The sequence below is a fragment of the Mesoplodon bidens genome (genome assembly GCF_964165515.1).
Source record: "Mesoplodon bidens genome assembly, chromosome: 11".
Taxonomy (NCBI): domain Eukaryota; kingdom Metazoa; phylum Chordata; class Mammalia; order Artiodactyla; family Ziphiidae; genus Mesoplodon; species Mesoplodon bidens.
The window spans coordinates 79,078,119-79,095,555 of NC_138167.1; the positions used below are offsets into that span (position 1 = coordinate 79,078,119).

The 17,437-nt window shown below is 38.3% G+C and overlaps 1 protein-coding gene across 8 annotated transcripts in view; it reads left to right on the forward strand.

Annotated features, from left to right (window-relative positions):
• Positions 1-11,948: 11,948 nt before the first annotated feature.
• ANKS1B (ankyrin repeat and sterile alpha motif domain containing 1B) overlaps positions 11,949-17,437 on the forward strand; it is a gene marked incomplete at both ends in the record, with an annotated part of 1,149,683 nt that continues 1,144,194 nt past the window's right edge. For all 8 annotated transcript variants that reach the window (XM_081250042.1, XM_081250054.1, XM_081250053.1 and 5 more), the window contains one exon: positions 11,949-12,082. In XM_081250042.1, coding sequence (XP_081106168.1) covers positions 11,949-12,082 — 134 coding nt within the window. The remainder of the gene's footprint in view (positions 12,083-17,437) is intronic.

A 17,437-nucleotide genomic window follows, 5' to 3' on the forward strand; every position in this document is an offset into this window, starting at 1 on the left:
AGCAGAATAAACTACTGATATACAGAACAATGTAGAAGTATCTGAAAAGCATAATGATAAGTAAAAAAATAAATGACGCAAAACACATATGAAATATGAACATGAAATTCTGGAGAAAGCAAAAACATAACAGCAGAAAGCAGATCAGTGCTTGCCTTGTGGCTGGGGATGAGGGATAGCTTGATCACAAAAGGGCATAAGGGAATTTGGAGGGTTGATTAAAGTGTTCTAAAACTTATTTCTAGTTGTGGTTGCACAACTCTATACACTCAATAAAACCATACTACTTTACACTTAAAATGAGTGAATTTTATGTTATATAAATATGCTTCAAAATGATCTTAAACATGTATACATTAAACCTTAAGGGGGGTTCTCTTTAAAAAAAAAGGATTGCTATGCAGCAAATAACTTGTTGCTGATAAGCATCAATTAAAAATGCCTAACGATACATATTCTACAAAACATAATTAGCTCTGTGCAGTACAGTTTTAATATTTAAAAATCTTAATCGTATTGTAAATAATTTGATACCTATCATGATTTGAGTAACAGACAATGAATTGTGGGATTATGAATTTAATATAATAGTAAAGTTTCCAGTAAAACTCATTTATTTGGAGTTTAATTGTCTCTTTATCTCATATGTCTATAACAAATTCAGGAATCAAAAATGTATTTGTACAGCTAATTTTGAGATCACAATGTCTATACTTTAAAATTATAGATATATTTTTAAGGGAAATGTTGGTTAAGTCACCTGAAAAATATAATACATTATTTGCCAAAATTAATAGAATAATTTACACATGGAATAAAAAAGTATAAATGAATAAATCTATATTTAGTTATTTATTACTTTTCATCATCTTTGTCTCCTCTACCTATCTTCACCTACTATTAGAAGAAGAATACATTTTTTAATTTACTTCTTGCTCTGGACCAAAACTTCTCTATGTCCTTCCACACCTCTACAAATGACCCAATTTTGTTCCTTTTTATGGCTGAGTAATATTCCATTGTATATATGTACCACATCTTCTTTATTCATTCCTCTGTTGATGGATTGTTGCTTCCATGTCCTGGCTATTGTAAATAGTGCTGCTATGAACACTGCGGTGCATGTGTCTTTTGGAATTATGGTTTTCTCTCAGTATATGCTCAGTAGTGGGATTGCTGGGTTATATGGTAGTTCTATTTTTAGTTTTTTAAGGAACCTCCATACTGTTTTCCATAGTGGCTGTATCAATTTACATTCCCACCAACAGTACATGAGGGTTCCCTTTTCTCCCCACCCTCTCCAGCATTTATTATATGTGGAATCTAGAAAAATGGTATAGATGATCTTATTTGCAAAGCAGAAATAGAGATACAGACATAGAGAACAAATGTATGGATACCATGGGGGGAATGGGGGGTTGGGAGGAATTGGGAAATTGGGATTAACACATATACACTGTTGATACTATGTATAAAATAGATAACTAATGAGAACATACTTTATAATAACAGGGAGCTCTTCTTAATGCACTGTGGTGACCTAAATGGGAAGGAAATCCAAAAAAGAGAGGATATATGTATATGTATAGCTGATTCATTTTGCTGTACAGTAGAAACTAACACAACATTTTAAAGCAACTATTCTCCAATAAAAATTAATTTAAAAAAGAATTAGGAGGAATATAGGAAAATGGGAAGATGAAATACTACACCTCTTTAGTCCTATAAGATGGCACCTCTGCTAGATCTTTACTCCAAAACATTAGTGGACATTCATTGGACAATTTACTTGCCGGTATATAGGCAAGAATTATTTTGCATTGCTATCAGTTATCTAGAAGTTACAGAGATCTGAAATAGCTTACAGGCAACAAAAGGAACAGAACCTCCACATAATCAGAATCACATAACCCAGAAGAGTATGCTCTAAACAGTGCAAAGTTCTCCATTAAAACACATTCCCCCCTCTACAATCCTAAGAAGGGGATATTTACCCAGATGAGCAAAGATTTTGTTCAGATAAATTCATTTTAAGGAAGTTCCTGAAGGAAACAGTGAAATTATTCATTGGTTCATAGAATTGTCTTCCTGGGAAAGAATTCCCTGGAGTAAATTTAAAAGTCATGTTGACACAGGTGACCTCAGTTCCCAGTACCAGTATTTAAGCTGTATGGGTGTGGGTGGTCTCAATTTTCTATCCCAGGATGGGGGTGAGGTGAGGAACCCTGTTATCCTCAATTCCCCCTCTCTTCATATTTGAAATGCCTCATCCTTCTCTTAAGGGCCTAAGATTTTGGAAGCCAAAAGCCAGGAAGAGAACTTGAGGTTATTTACCAGATACCTCCTTTGAGCAATGGGATACTTTATTTATTTATTTATTTATTTATCATGGGAGATGGGTTGCTGAAGGTGAGGAACAAAGGGAAAAGGGAATGGGAGAGGAGGATTTTTTGTTTGTTTGTTTTATCTTACCACATTCTTACAAGTATAAAGTGGTGTATATCTAGAGAAGAAGGTTATACAGTGGAGTGAGTTTTAAATGTTTTGTGTGGGGGGTGTTTTTAATGTGTTGATCTCTTTCATAGTGTTTTTAAAAATTAACTATTTTAATAATTATTATTTTAAAAATAATAAATAATTACTGAAATAATTTTTAAAATAATTATTTTTTAAATTAATTATTTTAATAATTAATTTAAAAATTAATTAAATTTTGCTGCTCTGGGGCTTTGTTGCAGTGTGCAGGCTTCTCAATGAAGAGCACAAGCTCTAGGCATGCGGGCTTCAGTAGTTGTGGCGTGTGGGCTACCGTAGTTGTGGCTCACAGGCTCTAGAGCACAGGCTCAGTAGTTGTGGCGCACAGGCTTAGTTGCTCTGTGGCATGTGGGATCTTCCCGGACTAGGGCTCGAATCCATGTCCCCTGCCTTGGCAGGTGGATTCTTAACCACTGTACCACCACGGAAGCCCATTTCATAGTGTTTTAAGAGAAGTAGTTCACTGAGTCCCTACCTACCGTAGCAGTTTGAATGTCTCAGTATTTTCTTTCCCCATCCTTCCCAAATTCCCTGGACTCTCTGGAATTTTCTCTATGCTGCTTCCATAATTATAGATACTAGAAAATAATTTCATTTTTTTCTTTTTTCTAGACTCTAGGTGTTTACAATGTTTTTCTTAACAAGTTGGGCTGCAGTAATCATCTTTGCTTATAGGTTCCTTCACCTAAAACAACATATTCCAACCAGGAAACATACAAGTAAAATACTTCTTTCAGTTCGCATATTCTGTAAATGGTTTAATTCTTTGTTCTCCTTCATTCATATTCTTAGAGCAAACATATTTGAGTCAAGTAAATATCTATACTTTTCTATTAGTGCATGTGATCCTGTTTATTAAATGGACACTTCATAGCTACTGAAAATCATCATAAAACTGGGCTGCCACAGACTTCTCAGGCTCCTAAGTTTCTGAACACATAGAAATTGCCACTTGTCATGGTCTTTCAGAGAAAAGAGAAGGCTAAGCCGTCTGTATTTGGTTTTTGGTTTGCAGCTCTCAGAGTGTTGAAAATGAAGAAATATTGTACCATAGTTACAAAATTATAACATATTTTAAATGTTTATGTTTCACAAGAAAAAAACAAAAAACAAAAAAAACTGGGCTGATAGTTTTTAAGAAAAGCAATTCCATGATTGAGAGAGTATTGCAGAGGTCCTTATCTTTCCTCTTTCCTGTTTAGACTAGGTCCCTGCAAAAGTACTGAGAGTTTCATATAATTTTATGTATGAATTATAGTAATAATGCATTTATTGATGTAGTATTGATTATTAATGTATTTATTAATACTACCACAGTATTTTTCTAATTTTACTGTTTTTCTACATGCGTGGGAAACACATACATACACATACATGTTTATACACATTTTGGATTTCTGGGTCAAGCTATGAAACTTAAAAGTTTGACTCTAGTTTAGAAACAAAGCCTTGAGTAAAATTAATTCCAATTACTAGGATGTTTAAAATACTCAGAATTCCCCCAAAGAGAAAATTTTTATGATCCTCATAAACAATATGATCACATGGATACTGAAGGGAAGTAATTTCTCCCCGATTACTGTTGACTCTCAAAGGCGGTGAAGGAATTAACTCAAGCATTTTGGATTACTTTATTACAGAATTGTAGTTGTGTATCCCTATAGGAAGTACAGATTTCTTATTTAAAATTTACCTTCAACATCAAATGTTTCTGGGTAACATTACATTAGATATGGATACTATAAAAATTGTAGTAAATAATAATATAAAATGGATATTTAAAAAATTACTTGTTTAGATTTAACTGGCATTTATTGCATATCTACTAAGAGTCAAATGCCTTCACTTTTTAAATCTCATTTAATCTGATCCACAAAACATCCATCAACCCTCTTATGGACTGTATTGTGTCCCTTCTAAATTCATATATTGAGGTCCTAACCCCCAGTACCTCAGAATCTGATTGTATTTGGAGATATGGTCTTTAAAGAAGTAGTTAAGTTAAAATAAGGTTATTAGAATGGGCCTTAATCCAATAAGACTGGTGTCTTTATAAGAAGAGATTAGGACATATGCACATAGAAGGAAGACTATGTGAAGCATAGGGAGAAGGTGGCCATCTATAAGCCAAAGAAAGATGCCTCAAAAGAAACCAACCCTGCCTTCAACTTGAAGACCCTAGTCTCCAGAATTGTGAAGAAATAAATTTCTGTTGTTTAAGACACCCAGTGTGTGGTACTTTGTTATGGCAGCCATAGCAAACTGATATACTTGTAAAGGTATGTATTACACTTGTCTATGGACTGATGGCTCTAGAAGTTTTCTAAGTTAAGAAGAGGTCACACCAGGATTGAAACCCAGGTCTTCTGACCACAGTTCTAGGTACGTGTGTGTGTTTAAATTACAAAACTGTAATTTGTGGTATAACAGAAAAAGTGCTTTGGAAAGCATTTAGGTACCAATGTAGAAGAAGACACATTTAGTCAGATAATGTTAGCTACTGAGTCCAGGAAAATCTCACAATTACTCCCCTTCTGTTCTTGGCTGCAAATCCAGCCCAGCTTGGTCCCCCAGTTGGCAGGCTTGGACATCAGCTGGGTAATAGGAAGAAGATGGCCCATGAATATGGAAGGTGGGAGGACTTTGGATTGTGGTAAATAAATAGAGAATTAGTTGCACATGTTTCTTTGTTAGTGTAAGAGAATTAAAAAGCATATGTATGCTGGACAATTATAGTTAGACTTAACTATTCATTTTTTCTCATTCAGCTTAGCTTTATTTTCAAGTTGTTTCATGCAGCTAACTCCCATTCTTATTCATTGATCCAAAAAGTATACATAGACATTAAAAAACGTATAAGCCATGGTTTATTTATTTAGTTTTTTTTTTCATGTGAAGAAAGAGGGAAGCTCCATTGAAGTGGGCAAATATCATCAATTAAAAAAGGAATCAGAAGAACTTCCCTGGCGGTTCAGTGGTTAAGACTTCGCCTTCCAATGCAGGTGGTGTGGGTTCAATCCCTGGTGGGGGAGCTAAGATCCCACATGCCTCACAGCCTAAAAACCAAAGCATAAAAAAACCCAGAAGCAATATTGTAACAAATTCAATAAAGACTTTTAAAAAAATGGGAAAAGAACTCCTATTTAAAAAAAAAAAGAATCAGAGAACATATGCAAGTGAAAAAGCAACTTCATTTTTAGAAAAAGTATTTGTATAATACTTTATATAATTGTGAAATTAAGAACATTCAATAACAATAATACACTTAAATTCCATAAACAATACAAACATGATTGGGAGATGTGAGTGAATTATTACAAGATACGAGCAGAGGTAAAGAAAAAGATGGCAGGAGGTAACATAGGGATTTAGTTCTGAGAGTATAATTCCCAACTGCCTTCTAAAGAGCAAAGTGTACAGATTTCCAAACAGTGTTCTTCATGGAACACTCTTTTTCCACCTCCTGCTTCCCTTTGCCATGTATCTCTCAAGTCTCAGTTTAAGTATCTCCTCTGGAGACAAGTCTTCTGCTCATCTCAAGAAAGGATCTTTCTTGAGATATGAGAGAGTTAGAGATGATTTGCTGATGGGAAGCATTCCTTTCTGCCCAGGCTGGGCATATTTGGCTGCCTGAGGGGATAATTTGATTCCAGGCTCCTGCCCTCTCCCCTCTAAACAATCAGGCCAAGCAAAGAAGTAGTATCCGCCAAAAGGGCTTTAGAATAAGTCACTCTTAAATCTGTAGGCTTATGGCTCATGGACCAAAACCTACCCATGGCCTATATGGCCAGTAAACTAAGAATGGTTTCTGCATTTTTATTTCTTTCTTTCTTTTATTTATTTTTTCTTTTATTTATTTTGGCTGCGTTGGGTTTTCCTTGCTGCGTGGGCTTTCTCTGGTTGCGGTGAGCGGGGGATACTCTTCGTTGCAGTGCGTGGGCTTCTCATTGCGGTGGCTTCTCGTTGCGGAGCACGGGCTGTAGGCACGTAGGCTTCAGTAGTTGCAGTGCGTGGGCTCAGTAGTTGTGGTGCATGGGCTTAGCTGCTCCGCGGCATGTGGGATCTTCCCACACCAGGGATTGAACCTGTGTCTCCTGCATTGGCAGGAGAATTCTTAAACACTGTGCCACCAGGGAAGTCCCTGCATCTTTAAATGGTTGAAAAAAAGTCAAAATAAGAATATTTTGTGACACATGGAAATTATACAAAATTCAAATTTAAGTATACATAAATACAGTGTTATTGGTTCACAGCCACACTCTGTTTGTTTTGAATATTGCCTATGGCTACTTTCATGCCACAATGGCGAGTTGAGTAGTGTGACAGAGACTGTGTGGCCCACAAAGCTGAAGATATTTACTCTCTGGCCCTTTAATGAAAAAGTTTGTGACCCACGTGTAGAAGAAAGACAGAAGTAGAGGATGGGGTGTAAGAAGGAGGTATTAGCCCTTGAGAAACATGACATGAGATTCCAAAAGTGCATATTACATTCTTTGTGTCTTCTTAGTCACCCCTCTAGAGATTGTGTAATAGGTTTATCAGGATGCTAGCTCTTTTCCTCAGTGGAAAATAAATAGAGATGGTAAAAATTATTTATTTTTTGGCATTTCAGGGGTTTCTGTGAGAAATAGTTTGGAGACAAGACTCCATTTTTCAGTGGGCTGTGTACTGGGTCACCTGTGGGGCACACAGGTTTTAAAAGGTAGTAGCACATAGGCAGGGGGGCTCTGAGAGAGGAGGAAGTTAATGATAGAATCAGCAGGATGGTGGTGGAATGTTGTGCCGTGTGATGTGATGGTCTTGGGGGAAACCCTTATTTTTCCACATCAAATTTCCCTAGGGGGGAGGAAACTTCTGCTCCTTTTTCCAAGAGGGAATTGTATTATAGCAAACACTTTTGCTTTCTTTCCCTACTTGCTTCCATTGGAATCACTTTACCAGTGGGTGGGATAACTTTCCTTTAAAAAAAGATACAGGTTCAATGCTGGCTTTCTTTCTCTCTTGCAATGCCTGTCTCGTGGATCACTAAGAAGGGCAGTGGGCTTTCTTCTGCTACCTAACAAGATGGTGGGCATACTTGGGCATCAGTACCTGTCTCAGGATGGTTTCCAAAGGCAGCCCTAGAAACCTATCATTCTCTCTGATCTTCTGATTCCATTTGTGAGACATGCTTTAGGCTGGCTGGCTATATGAATTTTCAGATCTAACTTTCTCCACAGGCAGGTCTCAGGGTGCACATTTACAGAGAGGAAGTTCCTAGTCTCATTTTCAGTCTAGTTTTAGTATGGATCCCTGCACTTTGTGGGATATTAGATACTTACCTCATCCAGGTAATAAAGATGACACTCTAATGAGATGCTCATTTGGTTCCTTGTGTCTATTCTCAGTCGGTTAGAACCTGGAGAAGATGGGTGATTGACATTCCATGGCCTTCAACATTCATGACCATAAATTCAGAAAGACTGCAAACATGATGATATGCTTCGTGTCTGGGTTTCCTCAGGAAGACGATGAAGAGCAAAGTTTGTGCTATGTAGGCATGAGGAGACAAACTTAAATCGAATGCAGAAAGCAAGAACTTGGTGTTCTATTCAGATGTCTAATATCTTCATAGTATTCTGTAACCTGGAGCTGCTAACTTCTGTCCCACAGCCTATCACAGTCCCAGTTATGCAGAGTAACTGTAGAGCTCAAGATGGAGAAAGTAGATATTTTCCAAATCCACTCCCTAAATCACAGAGTTATCCTATCTTAGCTCAGCTGATAACTTGATGCTATAAGACATCATCTTCTCCTCTTCCTCACTGCAAACAGACCTTGGTATGCAGTTCTAAGACTGATCATGATTCATGTTCCTTCACTTTATGTTTCCAAAGGCTTCTTATACTTGCTTTGTCTTTTGCTTTATCTCCCTTTTCTAGTCTCAACCCCTAGTCCCTTCTTTTATTAGTCAACCCCAAGAGGAGTGACTTGCAATAATTCTCAACTTGCTTAAAAGTATACAGAATTACATCTGTGTATATCAGACTTTAGAGTAAGGGATTCAGAGCTTCTGCAGGAATTATAATATCTAGTATATATATATAGATAATATTATGCTATTTTGTAACAGGAACAATACTAGATTCTTCACTTTGTCTCATTTAATCCCGACTGGTTTGTATGTGTGTATAAAACATATATACAATAATATCTAACAATATGTAATAAACATGCATAATGATATATATATACACAATATATACAACATGTGTATATATACACAATATGTTATATATATAAATAAATAAAAAGAGAAAAAATACTCTAGTATTGTTCCTGGTACATATATACATTTACTATAATTAATACTGTCCATTGAGAATAGCAAAGATAGATTTTGATGAAAAAAAGGTTCAATTAGAAAAATGTGGAGAATAAATATATTTTTATTTTTATTATTAAAACAGAATAGAAATTGATCTCAAATTTATCCCCATACTTGATTTCTAGCTTCAATTATGCATATAACTTAATGGACTAAGACCATATTTCATCATAGGCATACAATATAAGGCCAGTGGAGACCATCAGACATAACTTCATTTTACATATGTGCCAACTGAGATCTAGCCTGTGCAATTGGTTCCCAAGATTTTCTGACTCTTTCCACTACACACAGATGCAAAATACCTTGATGAAATCTGGATGTTTAAAAAAATCTGAATTTTTTTTTGGCCTCTCCAGATTTTTGGAAGAATGTTTTCACTTTTAATTTGCATGTTAGTTCCCATGCAGTCAAGCCTTTGTCCTCTTCAACAAGAAACTATAATGTAACTACAAACAAAGAGTTTGAAGTTAAAAACTGGCTTTGAGTATCATATACCACTAGAGTACCTGGAACTATGGAACTGATTCTTGGAATAAATCATTACTAATCGTTTCCCATTGGGGGTTGACCCTCCTGATCACTAACTCAGCCATGATGAAACATTGTTGCTTCTCAAAATTGTGGGTTCTTTTTAGCTCTGACCAACTGAATACTTATAGTATATTCTGGGATACATGTGTTTTGCTTAGATGGCAACATTAGGAAAGTGGAAGAAGGATTTCTGTGTGCCATTTTCAAAATGAAATTAATGGCTCCTTACCTCTTGTTTCTTTAACTGGTCTGCTAGTCCCAGAATATCAGGGATCATATTATTATCATATATAATATCATCTTATTATTAAAACAGATTCAAAAACAAAAACAAAACAAAAACCCACTAGCTCAAAATCTACTTCCTTCAGGAAACCTCCCATAAGCAACCATAATATACCTAACACTTTGAACCATTCAAATAAAACCTCAGAATACTAAATTTCATTTAAAAATTTTAACATATACATTTGTTGTTACTTATCTCTGAATGTCTTTTAAGTTTTCTCCAGTTATTTACTTAAAATTTCCACCTATAGCAGGCAGTCATGGATTTGAGTCTTGGCTCACTTTCTAGCTCCATGATTTTGGGTTAATCAGCGTCGTCATCTGTAAAATAAGGATAAAAATGGTACCCATCTCATGGGATTATTATGAAGGCTGAGATAACATGAAAAAAACTTAGCATAGTACCTGGTACCTAGTAACCGTTCATCAAATGTCTGTGATAATTACTGTCTGTCCATTTTATTTTTTCATGGGGGCAGTAAGGTATATGGGGAAGAGCATGGGCTAGCAGTGAGTCAGTTCTGTGGTCCAGTTCTGTCAGCCACTTACTATGTGCAGCATCTTGAGAAATTTAATTAACGCTTTGACCCACTATTTCCTCATACCAAAATGGGTATATGGTAGTAAGATCCAGTTCACTGAATTGTTGTGAGGAAAGTGCCCATTATGTCCCTTTCCTCCCAACTGATTACCAACAAGTTAACATTTATGAAGTCTATTCCAAGGGCAAGGCAACGCACAGGGTGTCACAGGAAGTTTCACAAGAAAATAAATGCGTGTTCTCCATCGCGGGCAAGGAGAGCAGCTAACAAAATCAAGCCAACCATGCACAATGAATTGCTGATGAATATGCAAATTAAAGTGGGTGTCTAATCCATGCTCATTTATATTTTTTCCCAGTGTGAATGTGTTAGAATTTTCAATGAGAGCCTTTTTCCTGGTATTTTCACAAGTCAGCAGATCCTCAAAACCCAACTGAAATAGAGGACTGATGAAAGACCTTAGAAAAACTGGAACAGTCACAAACCATTCCAGGGGCCAGTGTCACAGAATAAAACAAACCTCTTCTTTCTAAGCAAGGGCAGGTCTCAGTCGTCTCTGGAGGTAAACGGAAGGACGAAAACCGGTCCAGTCACCCGGACACCGACATAAGCGGTGGCAGAGGGCTCCTTCCCAGCATCACCAGCCTCCCATCCCGGACATGGAGGATTTTCCTCACGCGTCGTGACTGACCCGAGGCGTGGCGCCGGCGCCCGCCCGGCTGAGGAGTCGCAGCGGTCCGGAGAACTCCAGTCCTCACACGGTTAAATCTCTCCCAAGGAAACTGGAAGAGGGAGGGTCCCCGCCCACGAAAACCAGGAGAATCTCGTCCCGGCGCCCCGCCCCCATCTCCTCCCCCCACCCCCACCCCCAACTCTGGACGGACTCACTGGCCGCACCTGCCCGCGCGCACACGCCCCCCCACCACCACCCCGCGCGCCGGCCGCCCCGGGCGCCAGGCCTCAGAGCTGCCGCCGCCGCAGCCGACGGACCTGGGCGTCCGCCCTCCCTATCCCATCCCCGAGCCGCCTCCGCCATCGCCGCCCTCGCCGCCCTCGGCAAGCGCCCGCCGCGGCTCGTCCTCACCGCCCGGCCTCGGCGCGGGCCGCGGCCGCTAGAGCCGCAGCCGCCGCGCTCCTCTCCGCCGCGGGCCGCGGACGCCTCCGCCTTAACCGCCGAGCGGGCCGGGCGCGAAAGCTGAGGAGAACCCGGGCCGGGGCGCGAGGGCGCGCGGGCCGCCGCCGCCGCCGCGGGCGTTCGAGGTGCTCGGGCTCAGGCGAGGACGGTCTCCGTCTCCTCCTCCTCACTCCGCACTCCTCACTCCTCACTCCTCACCATCCTCCTCCCGCTCCTCAAAAGCACCCCCGGTCCCCACCCCCTCACGCCCCACCCGCGGGAACCAGGCCTCGGGAATTCAGGGGAGTGGCTGTGAGGGCGCGTCGCGGCTCCCAGCTCGGCCAGACCCTCTCCCAAGACATGGTCTGATTCTCATTGTGAAAGCTGCGCCCCGAAGAGGAGCGGAGAGTGGTGTCCCCGGCTGGGGGCTGCACGCATCTCCCGGTGCTGAAGCTCTGGCATTATCTTAGGGTGGGGCGGGGAGGGCCCTGGATTTGGGGGCAGTGGGGGTGGGCGGGGAGGAGGACCCGAAGGGGAAAGGACTCTGTGAGGGAGTCGGTGAGAGACTATGGGGAAGGACCAGGAGCTGTTGGAAGCTGCTCGCACTGGAAATGTGGCTCTGGTGGAGAAACTCCTGTCTGGCAGGAAAGGAGGGATCCTGGGCGGTGGATCCGGACCCCTGCCCCTGTCTAATCTGCTAAGGTAAGGACTGGAACCGGCTCCGGGTCTGCACACCTCGTTGTGCATCGTGATGGATACGTCCTGCGCCTCATGGTTATTGCACCTGGTGGCTGCCAGCGATTCATTCTTAAATTAGGTAGGAAAACAGAATGTGTGTGTGGAGAGGAGGCATGAACCTCCCAGTCAGATTGATGCCTTAGATTCTTTGAGTAATTTTAAGATAGCCTTCCATCAATGCGTCGGTAGCTACTTTTCTCTGAGCTGTGGTGCAGAACTTATACATGTACTAGTGTTGCTGGAAGAATTTCTGCGTTTCACCCTCTTTACATCAGTGTTTATTATATATTTTCTGCTTCGAACCCAGACCTTTTTTTTGTCTACTTAAATGAAATTGGCAAAGAAGTATTGCATGCGTGCAATTATTCTGCAAAAGCCACAGCCTTTGGTTGCTGCTACCCTTCTCTTGCAGAAGGCATTTGCTGTGCTGTGGGATATGATCCCACAAAATGAAGAAAGTGAACCTTCTGATGAGATGTCATCAGTACAGGGTGTGTGTAAAACTTGATGAGGCACGTTAGGCAGCCTCAGCAGTACTTTCAGCCACCTGGACATGGCTGAGTGAAACTTGGTTATTATATCTCAGGATGAAGGATGCCAGGTCGGGATTGGGCAAGTGTATATGGAATATAGTAGAGGCCTTTTAATGGGAAGATGTTCCATGTGAGACTAATATTGCTTGGAGAATCTTTCTAAGATGACATTTAAAAAAATGTAAAGGTCTTTATTCAGCAGGCAGTACCTTGGAAATAGCAGGGTTGATTTGCATATTTGAAAAAACAATTAACTTAAAAGTTGAATTGATGGGCAAATGAAATCAGTTGTGAGGGAGGAAGCCTGCAGAATATTCACTAGATAAAATTCAAGGAAGGCTATTTAGTTTCTAAAATCATGGCTATTCAGTTTACCCTGGATATTTTTGGAGGCATCAATCATCATTCATATCTTCACCCTAAAACATCTTAGACAGCTCAGCTGTACTTGTAAAAATTTGTTAAGCTCAAGTGATTTTCTTGGTTTTTAAAAACTGTTTCTTGCTACTCTTGACTTAATTAAGGTGCTTAATACAAACTTTTGGGTGATGACATTGTGTTCTTTACACAAGTTTTCATATGCTGTGGTGGTCAGATAAAGCAGTTGTTTACAGTCCTGGCCAATAGGGTAAATGAGAATATTTCTATTACAGTGTAATGAATTTAGTTGGAAAATAGTTGATAGGATTTTAGAAAACTCCACGTGATCATCTATACTTGTTGACAGTGACATTTTATTGGAATGACAGTTCACTTCAGAACAATGAATATTTATGGGACTTTTTTTCATTAAGTCTTAGAAGTGATGACTCTTGTGTGTACTCCCTTGTTGAGTAATTTTCACTTTCAATCACAAGTAGATGGCACTTTTCATTTTTTCTACATCCTGTAGAACCTTGACTCATTTTATTATCTGGACTGTTGCCATGTCACTGTTTTAATTTTTCAAAATAGCTCAGCTCTCTGTAACTCCATCGGGGATTTTGAATTTAATAATGCCAGCCCCTTCCAGATTGCTCTCTTTAGGAGATATGAGGGAAAGGAGATGTAAGGTAAAGGACTGAGTTTGGATGTCATTGCTGTTGTATGTATGTCTTCTTCTACAAAGACTGGCCAAAGAGCTAAATCACATCCTCCAAAAAAATTTTTACAAGTATCAAATTGAAATATGTTTTTAAAACATGTACTTCAAATTTCTTTGTATATTTCTCATTTGGCTCTGTACTTTGGACAAAGAATAGAATATCATTTATCATTTCTAATTTTACTGATGATACAAATAAGGGTCAAAAGAAAGTTAAGTACTTCTGGTTTTCAATTGTGGCACGTAAAGAGCTTAGAAGTCATAAAAAAAATCACAATTAGACAATGTGTAATATTTCAGATTATAGCTCTAGTAATTGCCCTTAGTCACAGGTAGTGTATACAGAAGCAGTTTATTTGGCTATAGTTTTAAATTGCAGGTAAAATAAGTATGTTTGCCAGTGGGTCATATCAGTGATAAAAATAATTATGGCTAGAAACCTATATCCTGAAAGAGGTTTCTAAAAATAATCAATTTCTTTGGAAAAACACTAAAGAATTCTTTGAGAACAGTGAGAATTTTGGTTAATTTCATTGAGATAAATGGTGTTTTAAAAAGCTTATCTTTGTGATAGAACTTAAAGGTAAACATCTTTTAAATACCTTCTCGGTTGTGCCATTTAAAAAAAAGAACAGATGTCAAATTTTAGGAATAGAATAGCAACTATTTAATGTTGGTAAACATAAATAAAACACCAAAATTTTGACCCCAATGTACTTCTTGAATGAGAGGTTTTCTCTTTTGCTGGTTTTGTCAGAGGTAGCAATCGTAGCTCTACAATGAAAATGCACATAGAAAACAAAACAAAACAAAACAAAAAACCTAAAAAAAGTGTGTTCATTAGAGTAGTTTGAACCAACCTGTAAAACATCAAAATCAAAACCAATAACCTTTAAACTTGCGTTTATCTATCTCATACTGAATAAATAACTAAAACAGTGCCTTTGAAGAAAATGAGAATTGAAATTATATTCTTTTGGTGATCCTTTGCATAAAATGAAATTCCTAAGAAGGCACATTTTATTTAGTTGTCACTTTATTTCACAAATGATTGTCATCAAAAGTTTATTTACAGGATAATAGATAATTATCCCTTTTCCTTCAAACATAATGGCACTTCAAAATTTTAAACTATTTTGGAATGAATTGTGGAATAGGTTTGGTACTCCCCTGCCCTACTTTATTACTTGTGTTGTGTAGTAATAGGATCGGAACCTGTGCTAAATGCGTGTGTCATCTCATTCAATTCTTGTATCAACCTTAAGATGTCGGTCCTCATTTCTCAGATGAAGGACTAACGAGATAGGAAGATTAAGAACTTGCCTAAGGTCACATAATTAGTAATGGCAAAGATTTTAAGTTCTGTGATTCAGATTTGCCTTACTGCGTCTTAAGTCTTACTCATTGCATCTGTTTGTTTGTTTGTTTTTTTTTTTTTTTTTTTTTGCGGTACGCGGGCCTCTCACTGTTGTGGCCTCTCCCGTGGCGGAGCACAGGCTCTGGACGCGCAGGCCCAGTGGCCGTGCCTCACGGGCCCAGCCGCTCCGCGGCATGTGGGATCCTCCCGGACCGGGGCACAAACCCGTGTCCCCTGCATCAGCAGGCGGACTCTCAACCACTGCGCCACCAGGGAAGCCCTCATTGCATCTGTTTTATTTGCAAAAGTTTAAGGTACATGGCCAATTAGATAGTCTAATCTGAACACTTTTTTGCTATGAATAATAATTCAAAAATCCTTATTTATTAATTTTTTTTTTTGCTTAAAAATATCCAAAAAACAACTCATAACTGCCCTTTGAGGGATCAGTAGATAAAGACTTTTCTGAAGATGCTTTTGATCACATATTACCTACTAAGTGAGCAGTAACTGTATGATGGGGAATCAGGTATGTTTGGGTGACACTGTGGGTTTTAGCAGTAGTAAAAATGACCTTGAATAAATATAAATATGTTTCTAAGCCTCACTGTGCTCTTCTATGAAGTGGAAATAGTAATAATACCTATCATATAGGGCTGTTGTAAGGATTAAATGAGGTGTAAAGAAGTTAATGCACATTGGTGTTCTTCATTGTGCCGTTATTTCTCACACAGCTCTAAAGCACTTGACTCTATTTCTTCTTTTTTTTCATTTTAGAAAGCTCTAATTTATTAGTAAACCTTCCTTTCCCTTCCATTGAGCTGAAATCTTCCTTTCTTGAACTGCTACATTTTGTTTTTAGTTTTAAATTTTGGAGCTTTCCAGAATGAATTTAACCTCAACTTCTATGTAACAGTGCTTAACAATTTTAAGGTCTTTAGTGCCACCTCTTCCTACTTTCATTATCAATACTAAATATCTCCATTTCCTTACCATTTTGTTGACTCTCTGTCTTAAGGCCTTAATTACTAAGTGTTTGGCTTCACATTATACTAGGAGTAAATTTCTGTAGTAAGTTTTCCATTAGAATCACAGAATCTTAAAATAGAAAGGGGCCTTTTCATCCAACTTCTTACTTAGAGAATTTACCTCTAACATCCTTTACCAGTTATTCCAGTTCTGTTAAACCCTGCAATGGCTAGATCCATCCATTCCATTTTTGACAGCTCTAATAATTAAAAAAATTCATCTTCTATTGAGCTGAAATTCACCTCCCTGTAATTTCCAGCAGTTGGTACTAGTTTGGCTTTATGAGTCAACACAAAGTAGCCAGGGCAGTTCTGTAGCTAATATTTAGCTATATTGTTTTCTTATAAATCTATTTTTTTCCCCAAGATTTTAGCAGCCTGTTGTCATGTGGCAATAGAGCATAGGTGGTAAGAACTTACATTTTTATACTTTTCACTACCCTCTTTTTCTTCTTTCGTATTCTCAAATTTTTCAATGACTCTCTTCAAATGTGGTGACCAGAAATGAACAAAATGCACTAGGTGTCATTTGACCAGTGTAGAATATACTGGGACTTGATATATTTGAATTAAAAAAAAAGTTATAGAACAGCATTTGTAGTATGATCCTTTTCTTTAACAAAGAATAAGTGTGTGTGAACATTTATACTGTACATTAAGAAGTCTGGAATGATAAACACCAAAATGTAAATAGTATTCTTTGTTGAATGATGGAATTGTGGGTGATCTTTATTTATTTATTTATTTATTTAGGCTTCTCTGCATTTTCCAGTATTCTACAGCGAACATGTATTGTGTAATGAAAACCTCTAAAGAACCTCTCTTCAGATTGGTATAAATTTAAAAATGGCAATCTTTATTCTTGGTCTTCCTACTAACATCGAAGCCACTTAACAGAACTATTAGCCAGCTGTTTCTCTCCAATATATGTTTGAATATTATGAGGTATTTTATCCATTGCCTTTCTATATTCACATTATGTTTTGTTTGTCATTCCTTTGATCTACCCCTGTAGTAGTAAGTCTATAAATTCCAGGAAAATTAGGCTACTTTGTTATAGCTTGTTTCTGATAGCGAACCATTGATGATGCCTAGTATTGTGCAAATTCCTTCTACCCCCTTGCTTCTAATTCTTTTGGGTCTGGATACTTAGATTCATTTAAAGCAGCTAAGTGTCTCTTATGATCTCTGTCTTTTTGGAGCTTCAGTAATCTCCTAGCATTATTTGTTTATCCTTTCTGGTTTGAAAATGATTCTCACTAGGGATAAGAGCAAAGTAGAAGTTGGGAAGAATCAGATTCTTGGGGTTGTTAGATG